This window comes from Rhyacophila brunnea, unplaced genomic scaffold (assembly GCF_057557595.1).
Source record: "Rhyacophila brunnea isolate RB1 unplaced genomic scaffold, BYU_Rbru_1.0 scaffold_2, whole genome shotgun sequence".
Classification (NCBI taxonomy): Eukaryota; Metazoa; Arthropoda; class Insecta; order Trichoptera; family Rhyacophilidae; genus Rhyacophila; species Rhyacophila brunnea.
Window position 1 is genome coordinate 56,840,213 of NW_028232859.1, and position 20,224 is coordinate 56,860,436.

A 20,224-nucleotide genomic window follows, 5' to 3' on the forward strand; every position below is an offset into this window, starting at 1 on the left:
GGGGGATGGGGAGGGTGGCGCAGTCTCAGCCAGCCGACTCCAGCACCCTCGGCACTGGCTTACTCTCCCTCACTACTCCTTCGTGATCCTACGTTCCTTTACTTCTTCGTTTCGCTCGGCAAACGTTCATCCCTTACAACCTTAAGTTACTCCAGGCAGCTTTTATGGTTACAATCATTGATACTTTGATTTATCTCTTTTGCGAGCGGGAATAAAATCTGTTTTTGAAAAGATAGAAATCATAATTTATAACATTAAAAAGTATTTCCTTTTACACTTACTGTGGAAATTTGCAACTTTATAAAAGAGTTATTTGAAAATAGAATATTGTTTGTCACTTATTGGGATAATTAACGGTAAATTAGTATCACCTTGGCTATGTTTGCTCGTTTAACTTGTTTGTAATTAAATTTATTTTTGCGATCATGGTCGGACCCAAGTAATTCATTCAGCCCATAAATACCAAAAAGGGTTCAGTGATTTTTTCACAAAGTAGGTACTATACAGATCAGTGGCGAAGGGTGGAGGTAGGTTGTTAAAATCCGAGATAAATAGTATACACTAAACATTATAAATCATACTTATTTGATTTCATTTGAGTATAAATACTGCTGGTATAGTTTTTAAAATTCAATTTAACTCTAAACCAAACCAACATGTGTAATATTTATGTCGGATCTTAACAGCCCACCTCCAACCTTCGCCACTGCTATGGAGTTGTATAATACTAGTGACTTATTGACATAGTAGTCAAAATCTTGTCCCTGGTCTTTTTTGCGATAAATTTTATTTTTGCAGTTATATTCGGACGTTGTTAATTCAAATGATCAAAGAAATAGGTTAGTTTTGACATCGTTTTGAGTGAAATACATAATTATAATATTAATACTATCGACCGAAGGTACTTGACGGAATTTGAATTAAAATTCTAATGGATTTAAGTTTTCTACTATTCCATTTGAGTCGTTTTTTGCGACCCGGGTTTCGCCTTTTGACATTTTCAAGTACTGTGTACACTCACCAAAAGGAAAATAAACACTGACATCGAATACTATTAACTCTAACTTATATAACAAATCATTACAATAAACTACGTAAAAACTTATCACCTACCTATTAAGATAAGGATCACAATAAAAAAATATAACAAACAAATTATGAATACCAAGTTGAAGTGTTTGTAAAAAAACCTCTTACCTTATCAATAATAATACACTCGATAAGCGTCTAAAAAATCTCAAAACCTAAAAATAGATCATTAGTAATAATTATAAACAATAAAAATACTACACTCAAGAATATTTATTTTTTAGTTACATATTGGGACAATAATAAATTAATAGTCAATGAGTATTATCTTGGCAATGCTCGCTCGTTTAGCCTGTAGTTTTGTTTAACGAAATTAATTATTATTGGGATCATCGTGGGACCCTGGTATTTCATTCGGGTCACAACTACCGAAAAACGTTCAGTGGTATTTGCTCAAAGTACGATACGGAGTTTTATCATTAGTGCCTTATTGACATAATAGTCGCAATATACGGGTATTATCTTGTCCTTGCTCGCTCGTTTAGTCTTTTTTGCAGTCATCTTTAGACGTTTTTCATTCAAGTCATCAAACACCGCAATAAGTTCAATGGTTTTGCCATTGTTTTAAGTACAATACATAATTAAATATAATAATATTGTTTGCAATGCATTTCTTACTACTGCTATAATGTTGTAACTTTGTTACGAAATACTTCTTGCTGACTCATTTTTGGGATACTTAAGATAACATTATAAAATGCTAATTAATAAAAAATATAGTGCTAATTTTATGTTATTTCATAATATCTGTTTTGATAAATTAAATATTATTTGCTAACTGACATTTTCAAAATGACAATATCAGTCACATCGAATCAATTTAAACCCACGTGACATATATTGTTAAATTCTGAAATATGTAATTACATAATATCAAAAGTTATATAAAGAAATAGTACAATGATTTGAGTTACCCCATCTCCACCCGCCATGTAGGTATATGCGGCCGCGGTTTGTGCACGGCCGCCTTCCATGACGCTATAAACGTGAATGAATAAAAAGATTTTAGTGCCATATTTCCTTGTACCGAAACGATGCTGTACGGGACTGATGTAGCAACCATGCACCTTAGTGCTTAAAGAAATATTTTTAGAAAATAAAAAGAATCTTGACTTGCTCTGCTGTCATAATGAGATGAAGTGTCCTCTATATCTGTGTACTGAAACTCTACCGAAACAGAAAAGTCAGGAGTTGAAAGTGATGAATGAAATTGTACATTTTTTTTGTATGACATTATAATATTCACATTAAAAAAATATTAATTAATATGTAGATAGTACGTAAGTAAGCAGATTTGTATTTTTTTGGCTCACTTGTAATTATTGTACGTATTGTGTTTAAAAATTTAAACTATTGTGTCTAATAGTGCAAAATTAGTCTTTGATATAAATTTTTGACAGACGTGTAAAAGTCAATTTTTAATACGCTATATCTTTCATTTTGACGTTCTATCGTAACTAAATCAACAAGCGTTGTATTTACGCGTGAAATGTGTCAATATCATTTGGCGTAATATATAAGTGATCTTATCTGGATACACGATATGGTAAGTTATACTAATCTTTCTTCCTATTTACCATTTTAATAAATCTCTAGTTTAAACTGATAAAATCAACTATAAAATATTATATTACAACCCATATTTGCTAATTATTATTTATTCTTAATATCTTTTGTATTAAGAATTAACAGAATATTTAGAACTACAATTAAAAATGCTCTCCCGTATTAGACCATACTGTATTTCAGTAATTAATACTTTGTAGGTCTTATTCACATGTCCTACAATCGGCCCGCAGCGTTCGCTCTGCAATCGGCCGGCCGCGTCTACCTGTTCCAGACTCATTAGCTACGGGCTACAAGCCGGCGTAGAGATTCGTAGCATCGTAGAGCGTCGTAGAGAATCGTAGAAGCAATCCACACACATTTTGAAAATTCCTGCATTCAGGATTTTTAACATTTGTTTATCTTTCTAAATCCAGCCTTTCATTAAAGTATTATATACTATAAAGCCAATGCAAAATAACACGAACTAATTATTAATACGTTTACATTTTATTTATACGGACTCATAAGATAGACTTAGTAAATTTATGGAAAGAGTTAAAACCAATCCGTTTCAAAATAAAAATATGAATAATGCTTCCTCTTTGAAATGACAATAAAATATTATTATATTACAACTATACTGAATATATAACCTCTTACATATTATTCATTTATATATTTAAGAAAACAAAACATTGTAGACCTAACAAATCAAAATTCGAGACGTTCACAACATGTGATTTACATTATAAGAAATATTAGATAGAAGAAGAAAAAGTAAAAAAAAACAAACAATTTTATACAGTAAAATAAAGTTTAAAAAACAAAACGCAAAGCATATCACTGAAAATGTATATGTCTTTAGGGAGCGCATTGACTAGCCTTACACTCGTCGCTAATGGTTTCTAATAAGGTTGACTAGAGTTCTGACCCAGAATAGGTCATGGCTGCGATTACGTTAGTAATTGACAGGCGCATATAAATTTTAATTCTTTAGGACGCCAGGATTGGAAACCATCCCTCGTCATATCAGGCATTTTCACGACTCAATTCCTATAAGTCTGTTATGCTATCGATCAAAATCTAGGAAGTGATCCACGCGTTGGACATGACTGAAATATAATATTATAAAATTTAATTGATACTCAAACTCAAACTGGAGGGCGCGGCTTCCTAGGGGCCCCTAGACCTCCTGCCAGGGAGCCACGAAATATTTCAGTAGATATTTAAAGAAAAGAAAATCATAAAAACGTGATCAATATCTTGCAGAGTCATTGCAAGTCAGAGCAACTTCTTTGTAATTAATACAACTCGGTGAATCTACTGATATTACAAACTACGCACAGTTAATGGTTTTTTGCTTTTCTCTAGGGAACTTTTGGCGACACCAAAAGGAATAGATCCACCATAATCTAGAAAATCGTGATAAAAATGTACATATAATAATAATTGGTTGAGCTTTTTAAGTGGACTGTAATTATTTTGTAGGAAGATGAGGAAGTCGGATCTGGAGGAGGTGGGGGCGACGGAACAGAATGCCAGACACTGACCTTTGTGATGATATATGACGGCTCCGTGGTCTGGTTTCAACTTTCGCTCGCGCGGTATTGTTGTTTTGTGTCACCCGGTTCGTACACTCACGCATTTTGTGACACAGTTTTATGGATTATATGTGAGGGTGTATGAATGATGATGATAGATTCTGAGTGAGTCTGTATCTATTGAGTCAATCACCTAACTCATTCGCTGCTGACTAGATAATGATTGTTTATTTACTACCTTTAAAATGCACTTTAATTACATCGATTGGCCATCTGGTCATTACGCGCCAGGTGCGTCTTCAGAGTCCAAAGTATTAAGCGACGGAAAGCTATTAGAAGCCCGCTCACGCCCACTATATAGATGCAACTAAATGTTCTTTGTAACACCGTCTCTCATGTCCCGTAATTGCTTATTGATTGTCTAGTGACAATAACACTGGGGATTAGGAGGTGGGTGAGGAGATAAAGAGTGGAATAGGAATATAAATGGCCCAACCAATAATTAATGGTAAATAAATAACTGTTTGTCACTTTAGACATAAATTTAACATAAAAGGGGGGAGCCATGGATTTATTTTCTGATTTCGGGGGCTGTGGTATAAAAAAGTTTGAAAACCACTGAGTATTGGCTATAAAAAAAATATATATTCTTTTATTCAAAAAGTGCCAGATAAGATATTTCTGTGGTTATAAAAATGAAGAAGACAATATTATCAGCTGTGTCAATTCAATAGTATCAATATCATAAAAAGGAAGCAACGCGTGAAAGAGTTTTCGGCAGTGGGAAGATGAAGAAGAATAAATAGGTGGAAAGATCTTGCCTCTCACTCCGCTCGCTTACCCGTCTCTCACGTTTTATATTATTTAACGCTTAAACGGATATTAAAGAGTCATATATCACAGAAGGGCTAGGCCAGGGGTGGCCAAGTCGTCACCCCCAAACTGTCTATGTGTTGATTTATCGTCGACATTTTTCCTATTTCTAGGATAAGCTCTGAGCTCTCGGAGGCGGCCGCCCGACTCCACTCTCTTGCGAACTTGGTGTATTGCTTGAGACAAAACTGGATTGTCTCTCTATATGTCTCACAATCGTCTAACTCTGCATAAATGCTCTCGCATGAAACAAAAAAGGTTTCGGAAATTCATTTGAAAAAAAATTCTATCCAAATCTAACATCAATTGAAATTCCTTTCTGATCATAAAATAAACGGTTGAATAGTTTTTTTGTATATGAAATTAAAATGTATCATTCTTAGCTATTAATTCTATTACATCGCCTTTCCTTAAAAATAATAGAGAATTGCCACATTATTAACTTTTCAATAATATAAAATAAATAATTCATGGTATGCCATTTTTTAAATTAAATTAATTTAAATACAGATCTAATAAATCTATTAATTAATCTTAGTAGTTTTCACTCATTTTTACCACGTTTTTTATTAACTCGTATTCTTGTTTGTCCAGTACAATTTTTTTCTTGTTTGTCCAATACAAATCTTGTAATCGATTTTTAACTAACTTTCCGACTAGCTAGACATTTGAAACTTTTAGAAAATATTCGAACACGATAACAATACATTCTTTTAATACTTTTAGCTATCTTTAAACAGAGTTGAATTCATTTTCAGTTAATTCTCTTTTTTATGGAAAGTTATATCGGAAAAAAATCGTAAAAAGTAAAACACTATTATTGGTTGCTAAGGGGGTCCTAGCAACTAAATTATTAATATATACGTGCTTTACTATAGAAATCAATATAAAATGTCAAAATGACATTTCAGTATTCTATATTTATTCAATATTTCTATGAAGTAGAAAAAAAGATATTTATTAATACATAGAATTGTCAAGTTTATATGATTCAACAGAAAATTTAAAAACGTGGTATATAAAAAGTTCTTTTTATATTGTAATTATTATCATAGAGTTGCATGCTAATATTTTATATATTATTATATACTAATAACAAAATTTAACTAGGTATTTGTTTGGTATAATTTGACTAATATTGCTGAAACTTACATAGTTACATTTAAAATAAGTAAAAGAAACTTCTCAAAAGTAACGCCATTGTAACAATGCGTGTCCGGAAACTTGTACGTGTGCAGTTCGCCGCATCACACTTCACCATGAATTGTTGTATCCGAAATATATGATCGTATATTGAGGACCGTCCAAACTCTTCGGGTTGTACAGTACTGAGATAAAATTCATGTCTAAATAAAACACAGTTCTTGTCGGTTTACAGGAAGCCAGTAGCAAATAAATCTTGAAAAAAGCCAATATACTGAATTATTTGTTAGGTTAGGTTAGGTTTTCATTCTTGAATTCATGAATTTTGCCAAAGTCAGCTATGAAAATTGAATTAATGTTCATATTGAATCTAATAAAATTGGAGACCGTATAGTATACAGTCATCTCTTTCCGGTAGAAAGCTCATGCCAAACTGTGCTACGGTGAAATGTTTTACGTACAATTTACATGTAACCGTAACAATGATATGATGTGAAGCGTGAATAGAAAATTTCGCGCCAAAAATTCGAACAAATTCGTTGTAAATAATAATTTTATAAGAATACAATATAATACACGATATTGCGCGAGTATAAAATCGGAAAATTATATACATACCACATTAGTGTGAGGTTCAATAGATTTGCCACAAATCGGGAAAAAACTATAGAAAATGCTTGATGTCTGTATTATAGTCGAGAATAGCAACTATAATTACTATAATCATACTAGTCCTGCGCAATTTTTGCTTAGTTAAATTGTTCCATTGTAATATTAATACGAATCAGTTTTTTTTCGTTACGTATACTTTTTCCTGTTAATAAAAAAAAGTTTATTTATAAGTAAAACTCTTTCAAATCGTTAAAGGAAAATAGCCCTAAAATGTTTCTAACAAATTTATTTATTATAATTAGTAAATAATGAAGTAAATTCTAAGCGATGAAATCGTTTTTGACATTACAAAGCTCCATTGAAAACATTAATTGACTACAGAGACTTGCCCTAAACGTAACAAACACAGTTATAACCAATTAGTGCACCTGTCCAGTATTAATTATTATTGTATTCTCTGAACGGTGGCAACACATAAACACATTCGCAGCGGAGATGAACGTGGGTATTCTCATCAGCGTTGCCAACATAACAATTCTTTACCAGACCTACCTTTTTTTAATAAGTAGGTACATTAAATGATTCACAAAAATAAATCTAGCATAATTATAGCGATAAATCTATTGCTTTTTAACGTAACAAAAAAGTTTCAAATTGTTTTCTTTAAAAACTAGAATATGTATTACATTAAGTTCGCTTGAAAATTAATCATCTGGGTTTTAAATCATATTGTAATAAAAAAATTAAATATATCCGATAATATTTGATTAGTAGACGACATCACTTAAAGGGCAGATCATTAATGATCAAATCGCATCATATAATAGAGTTATCTAAGATTTCAAAGCAATCAAAAACGCCTACCACGGCCGAGCGGTAACGTGTCGGCATATTATAATGTCGTGGGTCTCGGATTCAAATCTCATCTAGCAAAAAACACATATTGGTTTTCACGTCACGTCATGTTGTTTCATGTCACGTCACGAAAGCAAACATGCATTCACAGAAAATTTGTGTCACAGATAAAAAGTGTGCAACGTAATTTTACTTGATATGTATATATACGAGAACTACACTGCCCTTCTAAGGAAGAAGGCAGTAACTGACTCTCACACACATTCAAGATAAATGACATAATGTGTTTTTTTCAAACTTTAGTACTATGAATTAATAAAAAACGGTGATAATTTTCATTAGTAGGATGTTAAAATACAAACAAAGTAATGATACACAAGCAGTAACTGCAATAAATAGTTGTAATTACTGCCTTTTTGCTAAAAAAAATGTATTATTTTAGAAGATGTATATTTTTTCACTAAGGATTTTAACGGTATTTTAGTGATAATACTGAATTTAAAGTGATTAGAATATATAGCTTTCAAAATTACCTAACGGATGGCATTCATAACTCAATTTCAAAAATTTTGCGAGTTACTGCCTTCTTCCTTGGAAGGGCAGTACACCGAAGTCACTTCACGCGTAACACGCCACGCCACGAAACTCACGTGTGACATAAGCTATTTTTATTTAATGCAATTTAACACATTTTCAAGTCACGTGATCATGATCTTCAATTACGAGTGTTAGTTACGACAAGGAAAAATAATAATAAATTAAATAATTATATTTCACGAATCGGTTAGTTAATTTTATAAAACAACATTGTAATTGGCACGCTAGATTTCATGATCTCTAAATAATTTCTAAATTTGAATCTTTAAATTTTGGGAATAATATTATATTTTACTTCAATGATTTTTGATAAAAAATACTTATTTGTGTCAACTAACAATATAAATCGGTTGGTTTATATATAAAACATTTTGAAATCTCATCTGAAAAGTTCATATATTATTCTTATCCCAACTATCACATAACTGCAGGTTCTGAAATAATATGCATAATTTATTATAAAACTTTGTATATACCAAAGATCTTGCATATATTAGAGAATAATGCCTTTCTTAACGTATTTGGTAGAAACTATATCATCACTCAATTAAATGACACTAAATGTAAGATTTCATGTATCTTTATTATATTAATACTATCGACTAAATGTACTTGATAGAATTTGAATTTAAATTCAAATGGAGATAAGTCTTTTACTATTCCATTTGAGTCGTTTTTGCGATCCGAATTTCGCCTTTCGGCATCTTCAAGCACTATGTGCACTCACCAAAACGTAAATACACACTGATAACGAATACAATTAATTCTAACTTATATAATAAATTAATACAATAAAACAGGTAAGAAGGAAAAACCCCTTATAACTAATAATATAATCAATAGGCGTATACATCGTCAAAAACTAATAATATATCATTATATAATAATCAATAAATACTACATTCAAGAGGTCTAAAATCGTTAATACGAGGAATTTAATGAAGTTAGCTAATGAGATATATCAATAATATCTATCAGTCTATATAAAGTTATATTTGACAAGTATTCTTACATGCTACTTTTTTAAAACAATCCACAAATAAGCACACATACATACCCAAATATTTTTATTAAGTTAGAAATAGCTAAAACATACCGTTTTAACAGTTGTTTTTTAAACACTACATTTTTTTTTTAATATCGTAAACACGCTACACTATGTCACCACCTACTAGAAACTTAAATTAATAATCTAGACATGCTAAAACAATCTTTGTGTTCTAATAATTGCGTAATCCTGATATTAATAGTTCTGACCAGGATTGTAGCTATCAAAGTAATGATATATAGAGAGCGCTTATTGTTCGGCAAAATGAAGCCGTGTTTCTTGCGTATATCGCAGTCACAGTAGAACATCGATTTTATTATTATCAACTTAATTATGAAACGTTATACCATCGTGTTGCTTCTCAGTACGGCTACCAAATTTAAACACAACATAGTTAACCGTATTATGTTCTACTAAAATAACTAAAAATAATTACCACTAACTTTATAATTAACACAAAACAGTAAAAAAAAGCCGTATAAATTCTACCTTACTCTAACGCATAGTGTGGAGATATAAGCGTGCCGAATTCTTACTCACCCGCACTTATGGTTCGTTTTTGTTCAGGCCTTGGTGTAGCTACTGAAACATAATATGATCTGAAAATTGTATAAAAATGTATTTTTAATGTTTTGTATTTATAGCTTAGTGAAACCTTCAAGGTACTATATACTACTAAAATTGTATTATAACTAATTATATAAATATTTTATGTTTAATGAATCATTTTATTATCTTTGTATTACCTCCAACATACAACGGAGCGATTAGAAACATTGTATGACGACGAGCTTCTTACTGTTTTTTATAAAAATAAAATAAAGATATTTGAAGATCAAGTCTCCTTACATTGTTGTGCTTTTATATCAGTTATTAGTTTATCCTATTAAAATTCACTAATAAAGCACGGAACATGACGTGTTAACAGAAGTGGCGAAGGGTGGAGGAAGGCTGTTAAGATCCGCCATAAATAATGCACATTAAACCTTGTCAGTCATAAGCATTTGTTTTCATTGAAATAAGACTACAGTTTAGCGATGGTGTTGGTTAGTTTTTAAATTTCAATCAAACCCAGCGAAAACCATGACATAATAGATAATAGTAAAAAATACTCGTCTATCTATAAAATATCTAAAATTATGCAAATAAATCATACATAACCTTGGATATTTTATTGATATAATAACATTGTTTTCTATTATAGTTTGGTTTTGGCAGGTCTTAGTGAATTTTAAAAAATGAAGCATCAATATGTGTAATAAAACAAATAAGTATGAATGAAAAAGTGTGCACAATTTTGTCTTATCGCCCAAAATATACTAAAAATATTATGGCTTGGTTTAGGCATTGTTTAATTGATTTTTAAAAAACTAACCAACGCCATCTGTAAATTATTGTAGTCTTTGTTCAATAAATACAAATACGTATGACTAACAAAGTTTAATATTGTACACTATTTATGGCGCATCTCAACAGCCTACCTCCACCCTTCGCTACTGGTTAAGAGCATACATAGGTAAGTGAAACGGAAAATAATTTTCAACAACAGGTGTGACAAAATTTTACATTCGTCACCAATCGCCGAGCGGCATTCGAAGTGAGAGCACGTCGATTTTTTTTGTGATGGCGTCGTAAGAATATATTCTTATATCGTGGAAAGGTGATTAAAAAATGTTATGCCTGTACTGGAAAAAGAAAACATGTTAATGAAAATATTATTATTTATTATTACTAATATAACAATAAACATAATTCTAAATGGACGCATGTTGAATTTTTATGACAAATTATGTTCCGTTCGGCACGCGTCATTAGCACAATCCGCGCGTCGCATAGTTACGATCTTTTTAGACCATGTCTCAATTGAGGTATAGCCTTAACAGCTAACGTAGATAATATATTCAAGGAATTTTGATTTAGCATGTTCGCTAACATGCTGGCAACACTGATTCCCATCGCTCCACTCATTCCATTAACCAAAGCTATGCGCGTCTAATTACGTTCTGCAAATGTCCAAGTTGCAGTTTGCAGCAGCGACGGAGGGCCCTGCATTCTGCATTCACCAGCCGGCGACTGAATAAATGAACAGGAAGAGAGACACATCTAAAAAATCAATAGTTGCAATATGCCGCTGCAATTAGCGACTTGGAAATTGCACTGCGCTAGTATCGTACGGCGGGCGACAAGATAAACAAAACGCGAAAAAGCTACCAACTTGGCCGGAAGTTTGCAACGCTCATTGTGTCACCGCGTTCAAGCTCAACAGAGTAGGTACTCAGTAAAGTTGTTGCAATTATGGATAATTAAATCGCCAACTTAAACTAAGTAGTTAAACTTAACTAAGTCGTGCAATTAATTTTACTCATTGTTCCTTCATAATAATATAATGATATTAATATTAAGACTGTTTGGCGCTACTAAAACCATAATTAATACACCTTTATAAAAGGATGGCAATGCATGTAGACAATGACATATACCAGGAACTAAAACTTATTAAAACGTATGGATAGGTACAGATTTTAATTAATTAGATAAAGTATGGAACGGGGCCTGATTGACGGTTTAGCTTAGTCGGGATGATGATGAATAGCGAGTTACTACAATACTCATGAGCTGCAACAGTGACAGGCTTAGGGACTCTGAGACCTGAACCATTAACTGATTTTGAAATAACACGCAAAAAAGTTAAAACCATAAATTACAACTACTTTTTTGTGTGAATATATCTGCTTTAAGATTTTGATATAATTTAATAATTTATTGACTAGTTTGAGCTCTTTCGAGGCCAATTTAAATTTCTTCTATTTCTTCGAATCTATTGTGTAATTCTCGACGCTGAGTTGTGGCGGATAACGTATTAATTTGAAAATCAACGGTACAAACCACGTTCCCGCAGAGTTATTCATTATGAAACCTACCAGTTACCAGCCGAATGAGTCCGAGTGGGAACAGGGTAGAGTTGCTGCTTCATAACTTTGCACTACAGCTCTAGAATAAGAATGATATAATACATTCTAAAATAATATTTTTTACATATATTTTATTATTAAAACATATATTAATACAAGTGAATATCATTTGATCTAATTTTATGCGAGACAATTATTAGGCAAAAAGACGTGTATGTGTAGTATAAAAGTTAAAAAAAAGTGTAAAGTTATAAAACGTATACTCTAACAGGGAGGGTCCGAGTAGCGATGTGTTTACCAAACATTTATTCTAGCTTGTTTTAGGAGACTTTCTAAAATTTAGATGTCAATTTCATTAAATCGAATTCATTTAAATAGTACCAATGTACGCCCATATCTTTAAATTATAGAGAAATCTTGTCATTCACAATATTATAGTATTAGCGTAAAATACTGATCACATGATAACGCGTGTCAAACATTATTTATTTTTTTGCCACTATATGTTATGTATGAACTAAGTGGTAGAAAATCATTCTGATATAAATTTATCTTTTAAGTATAAGAATATAAGATAAGACGTGATGCATACCAGTCAGTAAAACTTGAGAAAATCACAAATCGTCGCTTAAGAAACAACACCGCGGAAGTCAATTAATTAAAATTTTCAGGGGCAAACAAAAACCGTCTCAAAAAATTGAAAATTGATACCTTTTAACTTATTTTTTTTGTGTTTAGTTAAAAAAATGTTTTTTTAACTAAACACAAAAAAAATAAGTTAAAAGGTATCAATTTTCAATTTTTTGAGACGGTTTTTGTTTGCCCCTGAAAATTTTAATTAATTGACTTCCGCGGTGTTGTTTCTTAAGCGACGATATATGACGTACGGATTTGTGTAAAGAATCATTAATGGCTTTTCTTCACGAATTCCTTTGGTGTACCATGAAGCAGCAGAATTTTTATTTTAAGTCAAAATTTGTCCATCTTTGAAATTTAAATTATAAATTTTGCTGAAAATAAATCTAAAAAGTAAAACGGTTCCTACCTAATAAGTCTAGTCATGATATGTCAAAAAAGGGGTTTATCTAGAAATTTTCAAGGGAGTTTTTATACTTTTCATTTTTCAAAATACAATGAAGTTGAATGTTTGTCATGCTCCTGCGCCTGAACTACTCACCTAACGCAAAAATATATTAAATATAATTATAGGAATTTATTTTACTTCATCACTAATATTATCATAGAGTACATCAGAAAATAGTAGAGTAATAGAGTAATAATAAAACTGTTCAAAAGTCTTTTTAGCCAATAATGTCGCGAGTGATAAAGTGAAAATTCGAAAAGAGCACCAGCTCAAAATATTTAAAATTTAAAGTATAAAAACTTTCGCGACACTTTCTAGGTGAAACTACTCAAAGACTAGACTAAATGTAATATAGTCATTAATAACACTTAGGTACCTATGCATAGAAATGCTAGAAGATATCAATATTTTTTGTCCACGTATTTTTTTCGACTTATACGTGGTGTAAGCAAAAGCAACCTTTTTGATTTCTTCTACATCATTTAATTATATTGTTTATTTTTGTTTCAGTTATTGAAGATCCAGAATTCACAGATGTGATTGAAAACATAACAGTTCCAGCCGGAAGAAGCGTCAAACTTGCTTGCTCTGTGAAAAATCTCGGCTCCTATAAGGTATGAAAAAAAAGATTATTTTTAATAGATAGGTACCTACTACAATATGATTATTATTAATTTGTGTCATGTGTGTACCAATTTTTCAAAACGTCAAAAGAGTCTAGACCAGGGCTGGGTAACCTTGTACCATAAAGGGCGTAATATTATTTTTCTAAAAGCCAATGTCGTATAATACACCTATTAATAACGCTCCGTACATTGATGTTGTATTTACGAATTTCATTTATTTAACTCACTCACATTTTTAATTATTAAAAAATGTGTAAGTACTTAAAAATTATCTGCATGGTTCACTGATACACTAAAATAACTTTCATAAATACTGGTTAATAGTTTAAATATATTCAATTATAAAATACATATGACGCCCACGGTGGCCGCGTGGCTTAAGCGTTGGACTATCACGCCGTGGGTCTCAGGTTCGAATCCTGGGTCTGGCAAGTACACATATTGTTTTTCAATTTGTGTGTGAGTCAGGGTATGGACCTAATAGGTTGAGCAAGTGGCTGACATCCATTTCTCGTAAAAAACAAAAATCTGTTAATACAAACCTCTACCCTGTGGAGGCCCATATCGTCGGCTTAACTAGAAAACTGCTTATCTACAGTTTAGCAAAATGTTCAGGAGAGCATAAAAACTGAATAAAATCAGTTGTAACCAATATCATGTTGTGAATTTTACATATGTTACGTAAATAATAATTTTTGTTGATTTGGCATTCAAATATTAAGAAAAATTTTAACCTGTCTCCCAAAAAACACAAAAAATGCAGATACGTATTATTCTCTTTTCCTTACCAACATAAAATTTGGAGATACGCAGTTTGCGTAACTTATTTTAAGTATGCAAATTTAGTGTGAGGATACTAATACTAATATCACACCCACGGTGGCCACGCGGCATAAGCTTTGGACTATCATGCCGTGGGTCCCAGGTTCGAATCCTGGGTCTGGCAAGTACACATATTGTTTTTCAATATGTGTGTGAGTCAGGGTATGGACCTAATAGGTTGAGCAAGTGGCTGACATCCATTTCTCGTAAAAACAAAATCTGTTAATTCAAACCTCTACTCTGTGGAGGCCCATATGATCCTATTAGGATCGGACATGGTCGGAAAAAAAAAAAAAAAATACTAATATTACCCAATTATCAACACACAATGAATGTAACAGCATGATATAACAAGCTGAAAGAAGTACCTACATAGCAAGCTTTTCTCCTACCAAGTATAATCATAGGAAAATAAGTTTGAACTATTAACTTATGGAAGAATAATATTTTATTAAAATGTTAACATATAAAATTTTTACAAAAATAGTTTCTTGCACACTCTGACATATCTATTTCTGCATTTTAAGGATAGCACAGTGGAAGTTGATCTTCTTGATGCTTTTTTCGTACTGGTTTTTCTATTTGTTGCATTAACTGTTACAAGCGTATTAACCAACACTTTCTTTTCTGCCCAAGATAACTTCCAAAAAATCATTAAACATAACTCTCCTCTCTTCTGATATCGACTGATATTTTATAACAGAGCGATCTTTCTTTGAGGAACTGCAATTAAACCTTTCTTTCAGTGTTCTTTTCTCTTTGCCGATGCCATACTTCCATTTTCCATTTATTTTCTTTTTTCCTTTGTAAGATTCACCCTTTTCTCTCTTTTTTGCGATTGCCCATTGGTTTTTATCCATCTGACCCGTTTGAGATCTTCGTTTATCAACTGTGTTATCTTCAGTTGACAGACTAGCATTAATCTGTACCTCCTTTTTTGTATGTATTCCTTCCACCTGCTCTGCAAAGACTAACACATCGTCTAGCGAATTGTTATTCGAATCCATTTGGATGTAGTTTTGAGTCTCCACTTGCTCAATCAAACAATGAGTTGTCTCTAAAATGTTATTTGACTCCATTTGGATATAGTTTTGAGTCTCCGCTTGCGCAAACAATGAGTTGTCTTTTCTTCATAACCATTTTCCACCTGTGCTACCGAAATGCAAATTTCACCTAATTCAAGATTGTTTGAATCAATAATTGTATTTACAGTCCTTGTCTCCACTGGCTCAATTTTCTTTGTGAGACTACCATCATCATTGACGACGTAATTTTTAAGGGCATTCATAATTTTATGGGCTCTTAACGACGACATGGTTGATTTCTGTAACATAAAAATTCAATGTGTCACTAACCCCTTCCGTGAATTTTAATAAAACAAGTAAATAACCATAATAATATTTATTATCAAACTGTAAATTATTTTCTATACTTTTGTAGTGTCAGTAATTAAGTTTTAGTACAAGAAATGGGATCAACAAAAATAATAATATCATATTAATCGTATTACAAACGCCCGCAAACTGCGTATCTACTGACACACTCTTATGAGAAAAGTAGGTATCTACCACAGTGAATTTAAAGTTCATTTTAAACATGTAAACAGCACTTTTTCATATAAACTTAATATTTAATGATATTATAATGACATAACATACCTCGAATAATGTGAAGATTCGTTTAAAAACACCAAATTTGAGCAATTGAACTAGTCTGAACAGGAACGTTGCTCGCTGCTCGCCAAACTTAGAGCGAATGAAAGCAGATACGCACTTTTCTTGTCACTAATATGATGTTAGAAGTTACGCATTTTTCTAAAGCGAAGATTGTGCAAATGCCATATTTTTTTTAATTATACGTAGTTTGCAGTTCGATGACGTATAAAATTCTCTACAAAATGGCGTTCTCAACTTTTTTTCGACCAAATACGTAGATAAGCAGTTTTCTAGTTAAGCCGACGATATGATCCTATTAGGATCGGACATAGTCAAAAAAAAAAGTATATATACAATACATACAACATTACTCTTCTAGGTTATTTCCTCATGGCTGAGGATGGTAACCACTTTTGAGTTTTGTCATCTTTAGAGTGACCAACACTTTTTATCCTTCTCGATCCTATGCTTTTATCAAGTTAGAGTGAATGTTGCCCTTGGTCAGCACCTTCACTTGGTCGCTCCAGTGCGCTAACGTTCTTTCTTTGCTTTCCATTCCCTGGAGGCCATCCAATACCACCAGTATATCCAAATATTTCCAAAAAACTAGAGAATGCATCTCAGACATATTGTATAGAGCCGTTACTAAACTTTATCTGCAGTCTTTGGATGATTGACTAGTTTATTATGTGCTCTGTCCAAGAAATATGAACCATTCAATGCCAACGCCACATAAATTGTTATCCGCGCCCTTGCATAACATAACAAATAAAATGTAGATTTTTACAAAACTCATTTATGGAAAAATGTTATGACTCCCGAATGAATGGAACAACGGCGCATCAGCAACTATGCACGGGCGCCGCGTTGTCGACTACTGGTCTAGACCGTTCAATCACATCGTTGACCCAAGAGGTTTCTGCTTTTTTTTCAATTTGACACTACCTACTCTTTGTAGAAATGATTATAAACGTTGGACTTTTGATATAGGTACTTATAAATTAATCCACTGAGACATTGTCAACTCAATCTGACCAGATTGCTTTTTATTATATTTTAGTACTAAGGTTAAAAGGTGGTTGCTATCTTTTAAGTAAATTTTTTTCATTCATTTGACCGAAAATAAAATAATCAAATATTTATTTATTCTTTATCCGATGAATAGTGCATTTAATTTAATAATTTATCAATTAAGCCTCCTCTACGAACACAACGATAGAATTAACATATATGCGTCCGATGTATTAGATAATATAAATATATACAACTTGTAAAACCTTTTATTTATACAGTTATTGTGACTGCATCAAAGCCTGGTTCAATATAAATAAAAAAAGTTGTACGTTATAAGTACCTACACATTTTTAAAAAAATATCAAAACTATAAATAAAAATTACATGTCATCTTCTAAAAAAATATTCATAAAATACGATGTAGGTGCTAATAAAAGTCAGACTTTGAAAAAACACATAATAATGTTATATTGTTTTTATTGAGATGTACGTTTATATTTTATTTAAAACAATTATGGTAATGAAAGTTAAGACCAGTATTAATTATTTAAACTGAAAAATATTAATATTATATATTTAATGACAGTTTTGATTATTCAAACGTTTTACCGGAATATTTCAGTGGAGTAACCAATCGCGAATGTTCTCACACAGTTATCCTCTGTTATGTTTTTTGTTTATCTTTTCTTAGAAAACTTACTTTACTTAGGCTAGCGCTACAAACCATTCAGGTCCATGGCCGACTCCACAACCACCCTTCACGAATCTCTCTCTCTACAATTGGTCACACTCAGTTTCTCTGCATCCTTCTTGATGTTGTACACCCATCTCCACCAGGGGCAATTCAGAGGAAGAGTCCCTACAGGGACTCATCATAATCTTTATTAAGAGCTCTAGATCCATCGCATTTAACAACCTGACCAGCCTTTCTGAGTCTTCGCACCCTCATGACATTGGCTATATAATATGTGACACCTTTGGTTCTTTAACCGGTTCAAGTATTCATATGAGATTTTTGTTTTCAAATTCTTGAATAGCTTTCTTTTGTTTCTCTTTTAAACTTCACGTTTCACAACCATACGAGCGTTTGGTTTCACGTATCACGATATTATCTGTGGTTGTATCTGACTGACTTTCTCTTCTGAACATGTCAGATCCAAATATGATCATATGGGCCTCCACAGAGTGGAGGTTTGCATTAACATATTTTGTTTTTACTAGAAATGGATGTCAGCCACTTTCTCAACCTATTGAACCTCTGACTCATACACAAATTGAAAAACAATTTGTGTACTTGCCAGACTCAGGATTCGAACCTGAGATCCACGATACTGTATGCCGACTCTTAAGCCACGCGGCCATCTTAGGTGTGAATGTGTATGACTTTCTCTTAGGTGTGCTTAAAGTGTAGAAGGGATGTTTATTTGGCTACATATTTTTCCGACTTATAAGCGGCATAAATAGAAACTGTGCCATTCTTAGTGGTATTGGCTTGTGTGTCTCTGATAACTATCTTAGGATCGAGGGCATCCGTTGTTTGTTCTCCCAAGGTGCAGAAGTAGCCTGCCATTGGTAATGCCAATTGGGAGGGCAATAACTCTGTTCAACCAAATCACTTCAGATATTGACATATTCCACCTAGTGAGGATGAGTATAGGTGGGTATTGTTTTATAAATTCTTAAAATAGGGTCTGCTCATTCCGTGGACTTCCTTGTATCCAATTTATATTTTGTTTGTATTTACACTTTTCTATTGTTTAATGCTGATCTATTTCTTTGCTTCTAAATTTCATGTTGTGTACGTCTTAAATTAATAAATTGTAATTTTCACTATATGGGGGGGGGAATTTAATTTGAAATTTGGAATCCGGAATTTTGTCTTTTTTGACAATATCTTCAACCTGAATAGACTCTTCAGTACGAAGAAAGCTACATTTCCATTCTTCAGTTTGCTCGTTCAAGTACCTTCCTTGAATAATAAGTTTTAAACTACTGTAACACTATGTTGCTATAGGATTGGTTTGTCGAATAGACCAAATGTCAAATGTTCAGGAGACGAAAAACAAATTTCCTTATCCTATATTTAGATACATGAAGGTATTTAAATTGTTGTTTTTACAGTATATGAAAGAGCATACATAAGTGAAACGGCAAATAGTTTGCAACAGTAGGTGGAACGAAATTTTGCAGTCGTCGCCAATAGGAGACTGACAGTCGAGGTGTGAGCACGTCAATTTGTTTTGTGATAGCGTCGGAGGAATATATTCTTAAATCGTGTAAAGATGTCTAAAAAACGTTCCGCATGTACTTGAAAAAGAAAACATGTCAATGAATATACTATTATCATTACGAATATAATAATAAACATAACATTAAAAGGACGCATGTTGAATTTTTATGAAAAATTATATTTCGTTCAGTTCGCGTCATTTGCACAATCCGCGCATTGCCTAGTCACGATCTTTTTAGACCATGCTTCAGTTGAAGTATAGCCTTAAAGAAAATGATAGTTCTGTTCCATTTAGATACAAAAAATCATTCTGCATTAAAAGGTCGATTTCGACAAAAATGGATGTTCGACAAACCAATCTATAGCGATGACTGGCTGACTGCTTTAATTTGTTACGTTTCGAACAATATTGTGTACAATTTATTTGTATGCTTACCTAATCAATTTTAAACTGATTTTTCGTTTTACTTAGTGGTTGTAGTAGAGCGTCATTCCATTCAAAAATCCATCCGCGTTGAATATAATAATATATTAATAACAATATGTAAAGTAGCGGTACGTCGTTAAAACGTATC

The 20,224-nt window shown here is 32.2% G+C and overlaps 1 protein-coding gene across 1 annotated transcript in view; it reads left to right on the top strand.

The window, feature by feature from the left end:
* LOC147072566 (neurotrimin-like) overlaps positions 1-20,224 on the top strand; it is a 427,935-nt gene that overhangs the window by 324,289 nt on the left and 83,422 nt on the right. The window contains exon 2 of the mRNA XM_085946968.1: positions 13,813-13,916. Coding sequence (XP_085803094.1) covers positions 13,813-13,916 — 104 coding nt within the window. The remainder of the gene's footprint in view (positions 1-13,812; positions 13,917-20,224) is intronic.